Raw genomic sequence first — 15,202 nt, 5'->3', positions numbered from 1 at the left:
GGTCAGGTATTAGGCTCAACGTACTTCCTTTCGATATTCCTGTCATACCTCACGCCAATATGACTGTAACGCTTGAAAATATCCCATCACCTTCCAATGGACCGTATCCTTACAAACTTGGAACGTACAGTAGGTCAATACAGACCGCTTCCAGAGAATGCCAAGTCTGGTTCGACCGCGGTCTGCTATGGTCATATGGATTTCACCATGAAGAAGCTGCGAGGTGTTTTCGACGCGCTTTAGATCTTGATCCTGGTTGTGCGATGGCATATTGGGGAATCGCTTATGCTGCAGGACCTAATTACAATCGCCCTTGGAAGATGTTCAATGAGGAAGAGCTCAAGCGACTTTTGACAAAATGTCATTCTGCCGGATCCAAAGCACTCGAGTATGCTACAGATTCCCTCGAGATCGCTCTCGCTCAAGCTATATTGGCGCGATATCCTTTAGATGAACAAGGGAACCCCACGGCATGGAATTTAGCATATTCTGATAGGATGGCTGAGGTGTACCAGGAATTTGGGGATGACTTGGACGTCATAGCATTATATGCGGATTCATTGATGGCTATAGCTCCCTGGCAATTATGGGATCTGCAGACAGGCGCACCAAGAGAAGATAGTCGGACATCACAGATTCAATCAGTACTTGAAAAAGCCCTTCGAAACCCATCATCAAATACTCATCCCGGTATTCTTCATATGTACATTCATTTAATGGAATTATCCCCAACACCTGAAAGAGCCATACCAGCTGCTGATCATTTGCGCGGTTTATGCCCAGATAGTGGTCATCTGAATCATATGCCCGGTCATATCGATCTTTTGATTGGCGATTATAGAAGAGCTATCTCAACTAACCTACAGGCCATTAAAGGTGACGAGAAGAACAATTATGAAGGAGCAACAACTGAATTTTACTATTTATATCGATTACACAATTATGCTTTTGTCATCTACGCTGCTATGTTGAATGGTCAATTCAGCATAGCTCAAGAAACGCTTGACAAACTAGAAACCCATTTGACAGATGATTTGTACCGGAGAATTGATCCACCTTTAATCAATTTCATAGAAGGGTCGAAGAGTTATCGGGTCCACCTCTTGGTTAGATTCGGTAAATGGCAAGACATCCTCAATTTACCTTTCCCAGATGACCGAGAATTTTACTGTGTGACCACTACTATACTTCACTATGCGCGTGGTGTAGCGTTCTCAGTACTTGGTGATCTCGACAACGCAAGCAAAGAGCAATCGTTATTCAGGCAGAGCCGGAAGAAAGTACCTTCCACCCGGTACAATTTTCGCAATTCATGGCAAGATATCCTCAACATTGCCGAAACGATGCTTGGTGGGGAGCTAGAGTACAGACGTGGCAATTACGAACATGCTTTCGAACAATTGCGTCAATCTATATATTATTGTGATAATATGATTTATTCAGAACCTTGGGCTTGGATGCAACCGCCTCGACATGCATACGCTGCTCTACAACTGGAACAAGGGAACTTGGAAGAAGCAGCCAAAGTATATGCTGAAGATCTTGGTTTCTCAGATACACTCCCTCGAGCTGTTAGACATCTCAATAACGTATGGGCTTTGCATGGATATCATGAGTGCCTCAAACGACTTGGAAGAACACAAGAAGCTAGAATGATAGAACCTCAACTTGGATTGGCCTTGGCTGTCGCAGATGTCCCGATAGAATCCTCTTGTTTCTGTAGGCGAATCTCTTCACCCCCTGATGAAGCAGGATATTGCTGAATAGGCGGGTCTGTGACCTTATGAATGCTCTCGCGTATATATTTGTTACGAGATCAAATGCAGGCTGATATTTCTATCCCTTGGGACGCGGAGGCCCGTTAGTAACAGAAAAAAGCGGAAACCGGGAGGGAATTCAAATCTCAAGTGACGCATCGCCATACTGAGGAATATTCATTTCCCTATCTCACTGTCAGCTCTCAGTGTTTCGTATGCTTACATTACATATGGTGCGCATGTTGCAAAAGGAATTCGGGATGGCAACGAATGACACTTGTGTAGAGCGGCGGACATAAGGTGGAAACTACCCATGGGGTAAATTAATGCGACGCCGAACGGCAAAAACGGCCAACATTTTGTTTCCCGAGGTTCTGCTGCCGTGACTATCATGCCTTTGCCTCATTGCGCCGCCGATAGAGTGACCAGAGATAAGAAATGCCAAAATGAAAACTCATCAAAGTGTTATTCTGCGTATGAAGCAATCTATCGCCACTTGACACTGCTAGACCCATCAGAAACATCAGAGTTAAACGAATTACTCTACCAAAATGGCCCCAATCGCTATAACAGACCTGTCCACTAACGATACCGCTTACCACCAAAGTACAGCTGACCTATCCAAGAATCCACTCGAACGAACATGGAGAGGTAATAAAGAAGGAACTCTCCGAATTCAAGGATATCCCGAATTCATGTACGCAACTGATGAAGAAGGTCTATTGAAGAAGAGACAATGGGTAAAAGAACACCTTGCTGCTGCTTTCAGATTTTGGGGAAAACTTGGATATGGGGAAGGTATTAGTGGGCACATCACCGTGCGAGTACGTACATCACCCGAATTCTTTCAGGCTTCTTGTGTCTGATATCGTCGTCAGGATCCGATTTTGAGGGACCACTATTGGATGAACCCATTCGGAGTACATTTCTCTGCGATGTCAGTCAGCAAATTAGTATTGGTGACACCAGAGGGATACGTTCATCCTACTTTAGGAGCTCAAAGGCCTATAAACGTAAGATCTATCTGATCTTCGTATATCGCGGCGTCCGCTGATTTTGATTATGTAGATGGCAGGCTTCCACATCCATTCCGCCATACACAAAGCTCGACCGGAAGTTGAAGCTGCAGGCCACTGTCATTCTTTACACGGAAAAGCGTGGTCAGCTTTCGGTCGGCCAGTAGATATCACTACCCAAGATTCCTGCTTATTCTACGAGAACCAAGCGGTATATCACAACTTTGGAGGTATTGTGAGTCAAGCCAGAGTACGATGAATCCGCGATAGACAACTGAAGAAGAATGGCATCACAGGTTTTGGCTGCTGAAGAAGGAGAAAATATTGCCAGAGCTTTGGGACCAAGGAACAAATGTGCTATCTTGCAAAATCACGGTCTATTAACTCTTGGCCACACAGTCGATGAATGCGCTTACCTGTTCTCGGCATTGGACAAACAATGTAAAGTTCAACTTATGCTCGAAGCAGCTGAAGGAAGTGGTATCAAAAAGACTCTAATCGATCCTGAAGATGCCGCTTTCACAGCTGCAACTATTCAGTAGTGAGTTATAGAACGGCTGATATTGTGTTGAGGGACGCAATTGACGATTTTCGATAGCCACGAGAACACCTATTACAACTTGCACCCAGAATACGAGTTAATCGTAGAACGGGAACCGGGAGTCCTCATGTGATCGCTCGAGAAGCCAAGAGAGATTATTGTAGATTGCGATGTATGCATACTTGCCTGAGATGTGCTGGTGTGAAGCAGGCATGGGCATTGAAGCTACTATGACATGATTGCCCAGTCCAACCTGTCGGCATTGCCACTGACAGTCAGTCGACACAACGAACCATGACAATAATGAACGATGTATGCATGCTATGTGAGCTGAGATGTACAGCAGATCCAAGTCTATCGCTCGGGCGGCGGCTTCACTCCACCTTCTTCTACGAGCCTACCGTATGTCTCCGGCCGACGGTGTTTACCCAGATTGAACGTACGTTCTTTACCTTGTTTGCAATCGTCCAAGTCAATTGTTGCAATAACCAGCTCATCGTTCTCCGTCTTACTCTCCGCGACAATGTATCCTTCAGGATTAACAATCATAGAACCTGGGATTAGAGGATGTCGACCATCATCGGTACCGGCTCTAGCAGATGTGATGCAGAACACTACGTAAAAAACGTTAGCTTTATTCTTCTTTTACAATGTTGATTAGCGTTGACCTACTGGAATTGGTGTATGCATGGGCTTGCACCACGACTATCACCACATCAAGTCAGTGAGCACTTACGGATGTCAAATTATAGCTTACGTTTATGGTGGAACTACACAAATTCACGAGATCAGTTCAACTCATTCCATCGACGGATCCAGGAAGATCAAGACATACCATGGCATCGGCATATGCCTTTTCCCTCGATATATTCTGATCTCCGCCCCAGAGTTGAGGAGCATACGCCGTTGTGTTCTATGTTTTCTGCAATTATCAGTCATGACCTCGAGTAGCGAGATTGGAGAAAATCTTGAAACTCACGTAACCGCAACACAGGATCTCAACTCCCTGAAGCCCATAGCACCTCCAACCTTCCGCCCAACGTCTATCATTACATATCAGTTGGCCTACAATCGGACTGGCTCCTCCACAGTCATCCTTTAGCGATGTCGCTCTGAAAGCCTGGAAACCGAAATTGCCGGGCAAAAAGTATCGCTTTTCGAGTTGATTGGTGGTATTAGGATCAAGGTCAAACGGCTCAGTGGATCCGGGAAGATGGACCTAATGACACAGCCAACAGCATTTGACGATCAGCATGGGATTCGCCAAAATCACGGGGATATGTGAATCAAGACGACATACTCACCTTTCGATATTTATGGAGGACATCACCTGTTTTACCGCTCACATACACGGCTGTGTTATATCTTCCGTTGCCCGTATCCTCGCCGTAACCAATCTGGACGTCCACTCCCAATTCTTTTGCCTTCTCAAAGAAGGCTTTGACATTGACAGTCTGAGTCACGGGACCAGTCTCGGCCGTCTCTAGCTCGTAGTAATTTGCCAATTCAGCATCATCGGTGATGTAGTACCGAGGGAAGAAGGTTGTAAAGGTAGTTTCGGCTTTAGAGACCACCTCAATCAGCCTATCACGCATTAATTCAGGACAGATAATACATACGAAATACTACCAGTTTCACTTGTTGGCTCGCAGCATCTGTCACCAGATTGATCAGTCGATCCAAAACTTCAGCTCGGCTGGTAGTCCGGTGAACCGCTCCAACTTGAGCAGCGGCAACTTTCAGTGACCTTCCCATCGTATTCAATAAAGCGCACAGCTGAAGATTGGGTCAAGACTAGACTGTCTACACGTGTTGTTCTTTATCAATATGGGAAGATCAAATTATAATTATATTTCCGACATCGGATCATACTAAATATTGTTTACAGTCAATGCTATAGTATATTTCGGCTGTAGAAAGTCGGAAAGATAGAAATAACTTCGCCGTAGGCCGCGGCAGGGCACGTTTCGCCGTGAATTGTACAACGATATAACCTATGACTGCACGCGATGATGTCGTAATCGATTGTTTTCGGGCAGAGATTGGGTCCACGGTGCGGGAACGATGCTCTACTAGTAAGACTGATCTGACTTTTCGCGACACAGTCAAAGGATCTCGCGTTATCAACGAATAATCTCAATGTCATCCCCTCTCACTCGCTCAGAAATGTCAAGTCATACTTCTACTTCCATCTTGGTCGTTAACCCCAATTCATCATTCTCAATCACAAGAGCTATAAAGCAATCTCTCGAACCTCACATTCCCTTAGGTGTCACCGCTGAATTCTTCAACCCCTCTACTGGTCCCGCTGGTATATCAGATCCGGCCACAGCTCAGTCAAGTTGCGAAGCATGTATGGAGGAACTGCCCGGCTTGGTCGATAAATACGATGGAGTACTTGTCGCATGCTTCTCCGATCATCCCCTCGTTCCGACACTGGAATTATATGCGAAGGACAAGAACCTTTGCTTGTCAGTTCTGGGCATATACCATGCTGGTATTGCTACTGCCTTATTGCGTACAAGGGGTAAATTTGGTATAATCGCTACCGGGTCCGGCATTAAAACGAACCTTATAGAAGCTACTGCTAAATTCCTTGGATCGACTACTTCCGACAGATTTGTGGGTCCCATAACTACCGATATCAGTGTAGTAGAATTACAAGAAGGTGATCAAGTTGAAGTTGAGAGAAAAATGAGGTCGACAACAAGGGACTTGGTGCGGAAGGGGGCGGAAGTCATCATACTTGGTTGTGGTGGTATGTGTGGAATGGAGCCATGGATTGTCGATAGTGCGGCAGAAGAGGGAAGGCAAGTGCAGGTGGTCGATGGTGCAAGAATGGGTTTCCACATGATTCTCGCTCTCATACATGGGACGTGATGCATTGGATCACGTAGCTATCGTCGTAGCGGAGGATAATCCCAGTAGTATTTGATCCAGATCAATTTCCGCTCCACTCCAGTCCCATACAAGTTGAGGTTCCACTGTCACATCTCCAGTGGTGATTGGTACTACAGGCGCCGATAATGACAGGTTGAGGTTGATATCCGCAGGTGTGGACGAGCTACTTCCCCTAAGCGCCTCGCATAGCTCACTATGCTCCTGTAACTTCTGCAGACGATCGCTCATGGTTGCAGCTCTACGCAACGCCGACGCTGCGATATCCCATGTATGAATCTGTTGATATTGATGCAATGAGCGGACGAGCCGAGCAACAAGATTGAGGACGGTCGTGCTGGGCTGAGATTGTGATGCTAGGACAAATCGAACAAGCGAAGCAAGCACGGAAGACAGGATATGTGAACAGTCTGGTGGTTAGCCTGCTCTGACACATAAGAAAGCTCACAAGATAAGAAATATCCGTCCAGATCGTGTTCCGTGAATGCCGTGATGAAAGTGACGAAGTCGGTGAAGGGATTCAGAGCGTCCGAGGGAGTATCAAACATAGCTCCAAGACCATGCTCCAATTCCACATGTATCCTCTTGAGCATACATCGAAGTCCCAACAGACATAATAGAAGGGAATCTGTTATACTTAGCATCATCCTAAGTACACCACCGAAAAGATCGACTCACTGACTCCGGGCGGTCGGGGACGGGAAGACTGCACCTCAAGAGATACTTTCCAGTCTTCCAATAGATCTTCCGTTGCTTGATAGATGTCCTCCACTTCCTCTCGTCTTTCAGTCTGAGTTCTGTTTGCGACAGCTCCGAGAGTGCAAACTTCAGATTGCAGTCGCGATACTAATCTAGCTAGTCGGCAAGAAGCGATAAACGACTTGGCAGAGTCAGAAGATGCGGGCGAGAAGGCACAGGATGACTCTAGCAAGGATGCTAACTTGGGCAAAGGGGCAGTACTGTTATCAACCTGTACGTGAGATGGACGAGAATTGACTTGCAGGATTGCATCGCTATGTGTGAGCTATGTCATCGCTTGAAGAAAAAGCAATGGACTTACGAAAGCTCATCCAGGAATCATGGATCCGCAACATCCACCACAGGCGAATCCTCAGCTCTTGTTCCCAGGCCGGGATTGACCAGGCAGACGGGTCAAGGTGCAGACCTAGCAGCTGAGCAAGAGCGATGGTCTGCAGGTTTTGAGCAGTCAGTTTTCAAGATTGCTCACCGAGGAGAGAGAAGTGTTGACGTGATGAACAAGCAATGATGAAGACAGGATTGGGACGGACATACAGTCAGAAGAAGAAGGGCGAAGACTCACATGTGCGAGCAATAAGTATGCACCTTGATTTGTTGCCCCAGGCCGGACGCCTATCATCATAATGTTTGTAATCACCGTGACTAAATTCGATTCCCCTGTACCTTCCGATGCACTTTGCAGTAGATTAGCTGCGAGCCCAGCTAAGGATCGGGTGTTCTTATTATGTGCAAAGGAACTGGCTAGAATAGCTGCAAGTAGATTCGGGGGAAATTTGGCGATCTTGCCCTTCGGAAGGATAGGTCTAGCTGGGTGTACATGGGTTGTGTAAGCATCAATAAGAGAGGCTTCGGTGAACGCAACAGGCTGATGAGAAATGAGGGTTCGTAAATTCGTTAATCCGTTCATGCCTGCACTTCCAGAGCGGAAAGCTATGACGAGCAATAAGCAATACTTTCTGCGCAAAGGAACCTTAACTTGCACTCACTCTCTTGGCGTGGTTGCATGACAACAAATATAGGTCGTTTGGGATCAGATGACTACAGCAGGCTCAGCCAAAGATCAGTCAGATGGGGATTATTACTGACAATTTGCCTGACATGCGGCCTATCGGTCGACTTCTCTATTTCTTCCCCTTGTATTGGTAACAGATCGTCCGTGACAGGGTTGGTCAAGACTAAGCTGATCAGCATTGTTTATCGTTGAGTATGACTCACCATGAGGTTCGAAGCCAGATGAAGCTAGATGATCGAATGCAGAAGCGGCATCGGCTAGATGAATTAACCCAGAGTTCCTCCTACTCGTCACAGTTGAGCTAGATTGCATGGGCGTAGTGTCCCTTCTCCTCCTTCGTCTAGTCTCACCGCTTCTGTCAACAGCTTCTAGTGATCTCCTCCGTTTCCCGTTGATCACGGACGTTGGACTATCTTGTTCCTCGCTTGCTCGCTGATCCGTGTCGACCCCTGGATGGTTATCTATCCCATCAAACTCGCTCGAAGGAGGTCGTGCTAATTGTCGAGGTTTGCGTGCCGGCGGAGCAAGGTTGAACGTGCATTCTCTCTTCCCTTCCGCACAGAGGGAGCATGGAGGTCCAGAAGATGCGATGTAACATCTGGTCTTTCGCCGACGACATGAGTCACAGGGCCGATTCTTTCGAGACCGAGGTGGTCTTCCACCAGCATCATTGGACACTCCGTTCATAGCTCCGGGATTGAATGGAGCTACAGCATTGCTATGATTGATATGACTGGGACCGGCGATAGTGAAAGGGTATGTTTGACTGAGTGAGCTGTCTAGCATGTACTGGTCTATCATGGTTGGTGAATCTAGATTGATATGAAAATATAGATAGCAGAAAAACAAACCGAAAATAACCCTACGATTACCCTGACTGATGATCTGTTTGTCGGTTTAGATCAAGTTACCGTTATTTCATGATACAGGTTCATAGTCTCCAACCGCTGAAATCAGTTTTCGCACATAGTATCGCATGGAACAAATACCAAGGCCTTTTGCACAAGTGTAAATGCATGTGATTGCTCGTGATTCACTTCTACATGCGACAGGTGACATACATTCGTGGTATTGAACTTTTACAAATAGTCTCCTCCCCTACGATAAAGCCTTCAACAGCGTATCAACGGCGTCTTCTGCTGTACCCCAGCAGCTCTGCCAGCCTGCTCCTCCATGGCCGTAGTTATGTATGACTGTGACCTTTTCGTTCCCCAGATACAGATCTTCGCCCACCTCGAGGCGTATGCCGCCAACCCTGGAAGGTCTGAACCCTACAAGAACACCTTCCACTATCTCGTCAAGAGGAGAAAGTGTATCGCTGTGCACGGAATAAGGAGGTATGATCTCCGGAAAAATCTCTCGAGCTCGTCTAAGAATATCGGTTGTAGTCTCTGGGCGAGGGTAAGGGTACCAATCTCCTTGTTCTCGTGTTCCACCGACTATGACATCCCCATCTGGACGAGGGATAATATACGTCCTCTCACCCCCTTCACCTCCATCTAAACTTCCAACTTGTCTTGTCCAGCCTGATCGAATCCACGGTGCTTTCAGCTTAACCACTTGACCACGAGTCGGAAACACATCTTGATCCTCCACACCACCTAAAGTCAAAGCACCTATACCCGCGCAGACGAAGACAGCCAACGGAGACGATATGCCTATAAGAGCAGTGCAAGAGGAGTGATTGAGGTTGGTTAACGAAGAAAGATGATACCTGTGGATCTGGACTTTGCCTTCTAGTCGGCGCAGTAAGCGATTGAGGTATACGGCAGGAGTCATAGTGAGGGAAGTGAAGGAGATTGAATGGTCAATGGAGTTCGAGAGAGTTGATTGATCTAAAACAGTGAACTGTCAAGAAAAGATTAGATACACCGTTTATCTGATGGGCGCTAGATAGATGTGATCCTACCTCTGGATGTTCCTCATATATTTTTAGGTGGTTATCCGTACCAACGTAAAATTCCGTCTGCTTCAACAACATCAACCCGGTCTTTTCTCCTCCATTCTTCCATTCGTCGTGCATGACCTGAAAGGCTAAGCAAGCGTCACGAGTCATCAATTGATGAGCGTCTCGGACTTTGATTTCATTGACTCACTTCGGCTATCCCATTTCCGTTGATTGACATCTTCATCAGCTGCAAAACTCAAGTGATGAGCACCAGCGATGGTCGAAGCGTAATAAGCATCCAAGGGGTCATTGGGTAAATGATCCGCTAGAATATGAACTGGATGCTCCGAAGAATCAAATCCTTCCGATTCCACTAATCGCACTGCAGTAGTCAAGCCAATGATACCAGCACCAATGATCACAATTGGTCGAGAGCTGGTCATGATTAAAGTCGTACAATTGAGGACAAGGGGAATTGTTCAATCCGGATGAAGCCGATTTCTTGATTTTCATATAGGAACGCGTATTAAAGGAGTTGTTTACGCAATATCGTCTCCCTCGCCGGATGCACCATAGCGTCTTGGCCGTTCACGGCGAAACTATCGGGATACTGGTTCGCTAAACTGAGAAGACTGATATCTCGCCCAGATAACGGTTTGTCCTTTCCAGATAATCGATATTTGAGCAGATCAAATAGATTGTGTATTCTTTGATACATCAATGCATACCCTGCAGTTCTTGAGTCGCACAACACATCATCTGAAGTGACAACATGACGAATGCTTTCCTATTCGATCTTGTCGTCAAGAACGGTACAGTTGTTACGGCAGCAGACCAAGTCGATTGTGATATTGGTATAAAAGATGGAGTAATTGTCTGCCTTGGCAAAAATCTTCCACACGATGATAATTGTCAAATCATAGATGCGGAAGGAGGATATATAACGGTATGTGGCAGCCCCGCTCCTCGGACTTGGAGGGATATTGATGTTGTACACAGCCGGGCGGTGTGGATTCTCATGTTCATATCGGACAGTCTGCTTCTGGAGCCAGATCAGCGGATAATTGGACGACCGGTACTAGAGGAGCTATATCTGGAGGAACAACAACCGTCATAGCCTTCGCAGTCCAAGCGAAGGGGAAACAAGTCATGCCGGCAGTAGAAGCATACTATGAATTGGCAAAAGATCAAACACATACCGACTATAGTTTTCATGCCATCATCAGTGATCCTACACCAGATGTCGTCAAGAATGAGATACCCAAGATGATTGAATTTGGAGTGACCAGTGTCAAGGTGAGTTGGGCTTGAAGACGTTTAGATACTTGCGTTGCGCTCAGCTGACCAGGATGGAATCCAATCAGATTTACATGACATACCCATTACTAAAGCTAAATGATCGACAAGTACTAGATATACTGTGTGCTGCTCGACGAACAGGAGTAACCACAATGGTGCACGCCGAGAACGCAGATATAATCGACTGGATGACAGAGAACCTTATCGAGCGAGGAATGGTAGAACCATGGCATCATGGGACCTCTAGACCACCTTTAGTGGAAACAGAGGCGACAAACCGAGCTATATGTCTGTCTGAAGTGGTCGACGCGCCGATGCTTATTGTACATGTGTCATCAAAGGAAGCAACAGCACATATCAGGAAAGCTCAGACTAGGGGACTCCCAATCTACAGCGAGACCTGCCCTCATTACGCTTTATTGACAGCTGAGAAGATGCAAGCGCCTGGCTTCGAAGGGTTAGTCACGTTGTCTATCTTATTATTGAAGTAATGCTGATTGTACATGGATACAGTGCGAAGTGTGTTTGTGCGCCACCCCTTCGGAGCGATCCACAGGAACGAGAAGTTATTTGGGACGGTTTGGCGAATGGAACATTCACTGTCTTCTCATCGGATCATGCTCCAACAAATTACTATGACGCTCAAGGTAAACAGCTTGGCCTCAAGGATCCCGTTAAGAATCCTCGTGGGCATTTCAAGCACATCCCTAACGGTTTGCCTGGCGTTTGTACGCGAACACCCTTACTCTGGTCTGAAGGCGTCTTGAAAGGAAGGATTTCTCCTCAGAAGTTCGTCGAGTTAAACTCGACGAATGCTGCAAAATTATACGGTAAGCTGCGCAGCACTGTTGAGCTAGACGCGAAATCAGTTGACACCGGCGTCATTTATACAGGCCTGTACCCCAAAAAAGGAACGATTGCACCAGGTTCTGATGCCGACTTGGTGATCTGGAGACCTAAGAAAACAAGGAAAGCGTTGACCATCAAGCAGACCGAGTTGCATCATGGTGCAGATTACACACCTTACGAAGGTATGGAAATACAGGATTGGCCTAAATTAGTGCTCCTCAGGGGCAGAATCGCTTATGATGGGGAGTCGAATACTGTCTTGAACAAAGCTGGAGACGGCCGATATCTCAAGAGAGGTTTCAGTACTCTTCCGTGAGTCATTCTTCCTGCAGTATGGTTCACGAAATAACTAACAGCCTTCTTCATGATGACAGAGGGCCGCGCGGTCAGTCAGCTGCCTGGATCAACGGTTTCAATCCTCACGCATAGCCGTATCACTGCACGTTATTTCACTGTAGATCAATCTGTCTATATATCACCGTTGCATATGAATCCATAATAAAAGATAAATCTTTCGGACACTGTTCCGGATCACACCCTATCAGGCTGTTTGTGAGAATGGCCTGATTCTCGTGGGAGACTAGATATCTTCACTTAAGTCCAACGTACAGTAGATCATATATATTTGGACAATTGGTCCGCGAGAGTCGGCAATCTCAAAGGCAAACAATGCACCTCAATGAAATTACACTCATATTTTGAGCTGTCTAAATGAGCAACACAGCGTGGCCAGTAACAAGAAGCTTGCCGAGGAGGTTTCTTGCGTCGTTGTGAGGTGACATGAGCTGCATACATAGCTATCCTCTCGATCTCTACAAAAATCTACAAAAGTCAGCTTGTCTATGGTCATTGATGATTTCTGAGATAATCTGACTTCACGGCTCCGTCTCAAAGTCTCAACAGAACCCAGTCTTCAATTCTATATTGTAACGCCTCTTGAAAACATGGGACGTCACTCAAGACTGGTTGTTCCTTCGAGCAACTTCTTCCCCTAGATCTACATCTTCTTGTAAGACCTCGTCTCTCTCCTTTCCTACTTTTCGTCTAAGAGCCATGATTCGTCTAGTCTCCTTTTCGCTCTTGTACGTTCTCCACCAATTGACTAAAACCATCAAACCCGCAGCAATGGTCAATACAGCACAAACGATGAAAGGTATATTGTCTACAATTAATCGCGTCTGGTTAGCTATTTACCCTGTCGCAAAGCAAAAAATGGAAGAACACTCACATCTTGGCGCATATTGGCTTCGGAAAATCTGGGCAGACCATAATCCAGCTACTTGACCAGCACCAGTCAACCAAGCCATAGCAAAGGCGGCATCGGTAGTACCTTTGAGTGATTGACATCGCCATGGGATGAAGGTTTGGTAAGACCAACTTGCGAAGATCTGCATTATGCAAATGATAGCGTAAAGAGCACCGATACTTCGAACATACGCCAAGGCGAACATTCCCGCAGTAACCAACGAGAGCGTGCAGCATAAAATGATAGGTCGAGGAATCATAGTGAGTCGATCAGTCAGAATGTTGCCACCAATACCACCGATCCAGTACAAAGCAGCGGGAGGAATGTTCACTGGAGTATTGCAGAGCACGTTAGACCTATGATTCCTATATGATTAATAGTCACACTCACAAAGCTGAGCTGAGGCAGTCGTACTAAATCCCATGTTGGCTATGATGGTGGGCAACCAGAAGGTCATACCGAGGTTTCCGGTATTCTGCGATGAGAGAGTCAACGCGATCAAAAAGCAATCTTGAAGAGTATGAGCGGTACCACTCACATAAATCACGACCATGGCAGCGAATCCCATGTTGGTCCAACTCTTGAAAGCGTCTTTAAGCTCTTTGAAGTCAAAGTTCTTGTCATTTGATCGGGATGATCCAGCTGGCAAACGACCAACAATCCACTGTTGCTCTTCTGGGGTCAACCACTTGCAATCTTCCGGGACTGAATGCAGCTCAGCTATCAGTAATCTGGCTGGGCCCGGAGTGTCACAAGGTATTGCTGAAACCACTCACAATCTGGCATCCAGAAGTACAAGATTGCCAGTAGGACCAGACCCAATAAACCGTTGATGATGTAGGTCCATCTACATGCGACATCAGTCTCGGTCTTCACAACACAATCACGTCTTGACTCACTGCCAACCACCGAGACCACCATGTCCATCGACAAAGCTCAGACCATAGGTTTCCAGAGCAACGAAGATATTGCAGAAGTTGAACATCGCAGATATAGCCGCAATTCGGGGACCGATCTCATCAGGTCGATAGTAGTATGTTAAGTGCAAATAAGCACCGGGAGCCATACCAGCTTCAAAAAGACCCAGGAATGCTCGGGCCTGTAGATATTATCAGCCTATGTAAGAAGCCGAAGTGAGGATCTGGACTTGCGGTTAAAAGACCCGCAGTATTGAAAGCAGCAGCGTGACAAATTGCAGCGATGGACCAAAGTGCGACGATCCTGTAGAGACTGTGAGCTTCTCTTGGAGCGAGTTGACATGTGGGGACTTACCTCATATAATGCCATCTTGGGGTGGTCCTTTTGAAGAGCAAATTTGAGGGCAGCTCACCGAGAGCATAGAACAGAGTGAAGGTAGTTGATGCGTAAGCGTATTGGTTTGTTGTCATATTCAATTGGTGTAAGATATTGGTTGGCGATTTTGGGTTCATGGTTTTGACACTGAGATCGATGAAGTCAGTACACTTCTCCTGTCGCAAGTCAGATCTGGGCAATCACACTGACTAGGAAATTGCGCCACCGTCCATTCCCTGTGATAGCAGTATGAGCATAACAAACTTTCGTTACTCAAGCTGTTGAAGAAGAACGTACCCGCAGGAGGTATGTGAGTAACAAGAAGGGCATGAGCCTCATATCGACCTTTCGAAGGATTTTCTGACCTTCAGAATAGGTGAACAGGTTTCGTCGTTCCTGCTGTTCTTCGATGGTGGTGAGGCCATTAGGTACGGTTGCCACCGTATCGAGGACAGCGTCCTCTTTCGAATGTTCGCTCGGAGTCTGAGGCACTTTAGCTTCTGCCATGGTGGATGCAGCTCAATGGGTTGTTCGCAGGCTTGAGGGCACATAACAAGTATTAGCACACGAGGCGATTTATATGTATTTCACAGCTTCACCTGATGTATCACCATTGTGACCAATCGAGTTGATCAATAATACAA

The 15,202-nt window shown here is 46.4% G+C and overlaps 8 protein-coding genes across 8 annotated transcripts; 4 read left to right on the top strand and 4 right to left on the bottom strand.

Annotated features, from left to right (window-relative positions):
• Nucleotides 1-59: 59 nt before the first annotated feature.
• I206_104457 (uncharacterized protein) lies at nucleotides 60-1,763 on the top strand (the record flags this gene model as incomplete). The annotated part of the gene is made up of 1 exon (XM_019155702.1): nucleotides 60-1,763. One exon carries the CDS (start codon nucleotides 60-62, stop codon nucleotides 1,761-1,763), a length of 1,704 nt encoding a protein of 567 aa, XP_019010660.1.
• A 545-nt stretch (nucleotides 1,764-2,308) lies between these two features.
• Nucleotides 2,309-3,447, top strand: I206_104456 (uncharacterized protein; the record flags this gene model as incomplete). The annotated part of the gene is made up of 5 exons (XM_019155703.1): nucleotides 2,309-2,581; nucleotides 2,636-2,770; nucleotides 2,826-3,008; nucleotides 3,070-3,314; nucleotides 3,372-3,447. The coding sequence occupies 5 exons, from the start codon at nucleotides 2,309-2,311 to the stop codon at nucleotides 3,445-3,447; spliced, it is 912 nt and encodes a 303-aa protein (XP_019010661.1).
• A 221-nt stretch (nucleotides 3,448-3,668) lies between these two features.
• Nucleotides 3,669-5,069, bottom strand: I206_104455 (uncharacterized protein; the record flags this gene model as incomplete). Its single annotated transcript, XM_019155704.1, has 7 exons — nucleotides 3,669-3,928; nucleotides 3,987-4,019; nucleotides 4,072-4,084; nucleotides 4,150-4,227; nucleotides 4,294-4,533; nucleotides 4,619-4,875; nucleotides 4,934-5,069. 7 exons carry the CDS (start codon nucleotides 5,067-5,069, stop codon nucleotides 3,669-3,671), a joined length of 1,017 nt encoding a protein of 338 aa, XP_019010662.1.
• A 384-nt stretch (nucleotides 5,070-5,453) lies between these two features.
• I206_104454 (uncharacterized protein) lies at nucleotides 5,454-6,194 on the top strand (the record flags this gene model as incomplete). The annotated part of the gene is made up of 1 exon (XM_019155705.1): nucleotides 5,454-6,194. One exon carries the CDS (start codon nucleotides 5,454-5,456, stop codon nucleotides 6,192-6,194), a length of 741 nt encoding a protein of 246 aa, XP_019010663.1.
• A 9-nt stretch (nucleotides 6,195-6,203) lies between these two features.
• On the bottom strand, nucleotides 6,204-8,784 carry I206_104453 (uncharacterized protein; the record flags this gene model as incomplete). Its single annotated transcript, XM_070202954.1, has 8 exons — nucleotides 6,204-6,568; nucleotides 6,661-6,840; nucleotides 6,891-7,208; nucleotides 7,273-7,402; nucleotides 7,534-7,901; nucleotides 7,958-8,009; nucleotides 8,058-8,104; nucleotides 8,187-8,784. 8 exons carry the CDS (start codon nucleotides 8,782-8,784, stop codon nucleotides 6,204-6,206), a joined length of 2,058 nt encoding a protein of 685 aa, XP_070059055.1.
• A 297-nt stretch (nucleotides 8,785-9,081) lies between these two features.
• I206_104452 (uncharacterized protein) lies at nucleotides 9,082-10,314 on the bottom strand (the record flags this gene model as incomplete). The annotated part of the gene is made up of 3 exons (XM_019155707.1): nucleotides 9,082-9,831; nucleotides 9,893-10,017; nucleotides 10,080-10,314. The coding sequence occupies 3 exons, from the start codon at nucleotides 10,312-10,314 to the stop codon at nucleotides 9,082-9,084; spliced, it is 1,110 nt and encodes a 369-aa protein (XP_019010665.1).
• A 329-nt stretch (nucleotides 10,315-10,643) lies between these two features.
• Nucleotides 10,644-12,448, top strand: I206_104451 (dihydropyrimidinase; the record flags this gene model as incomplete). Its single annotated transcript, XM_019155708.1, has 6 exons — nucleotides 10,644-10,817; nucleotides 10,871-11,167; nucleotides 11,236-11,627; nucleotides 11,684-12,000; nucleotides 12,064-12,331; nucleotides 12,394-12,448. 6 exons carry the CDS (start codon nucleotides 10,644-10,646, stop codon nucleotides 12,446-12,448), a joined length of 1,503 nt encoding a protein of 500 aa, XP_019010666.1.
• A 527-nt stretch (nucleotides 12,449-12,975) lies between these two features.
• I206_104450 (uncharacterized protein) lies at nucleotides 12,976-15,065 on the bottom strand (the record flags this gene model as incomplete). Its single annotated transcript, XM_070202953.1, has 10 exons — nucleotides 12,976-13,181; nucleotides 13,248-13,595; nucleotides 13,656-13,740; nucleotides 13,804-13,970; nucleotides 14,042-14,112; nucleotides 14,165-14,364; nucleotides 14,417-14,486; nucleotides 14,538-14,705; nucleotides 14,769-14,794; nucleotides 14,856-15,065. 10 exons carry the CDS (start codon nucleotides 15,063-15,065, stop codon nucleotides 12,976-12,978), a joined length of 1,551 nt encoding a protein of 516 aa, XP_070059054.1.
• Between the last annotated feature and the right edge of the window lie 137 nt (nucleotides 15,066-15,202).

The sequence above is a fragment of the Kwoniella pini genome, chromosome 5 (genome assembly GCF_000512605.2).
Source record: "Kwoniella pini CBS 10737 chromosome 5, complete sequence".
NCBI classification, from domain to species: domain Eukaryota; kingdom Fungi; phylum Basidiomycota; class Tremellomycetes; order Tremellales; family Cryptococcaceae; genus Kwoniella; species Kwoniella pini.
The sequence above is the reverse complement of the archived record's forward strand: the minus strand, read 5'-3'. Positions and strand labels throughout refer to the sequence as shown.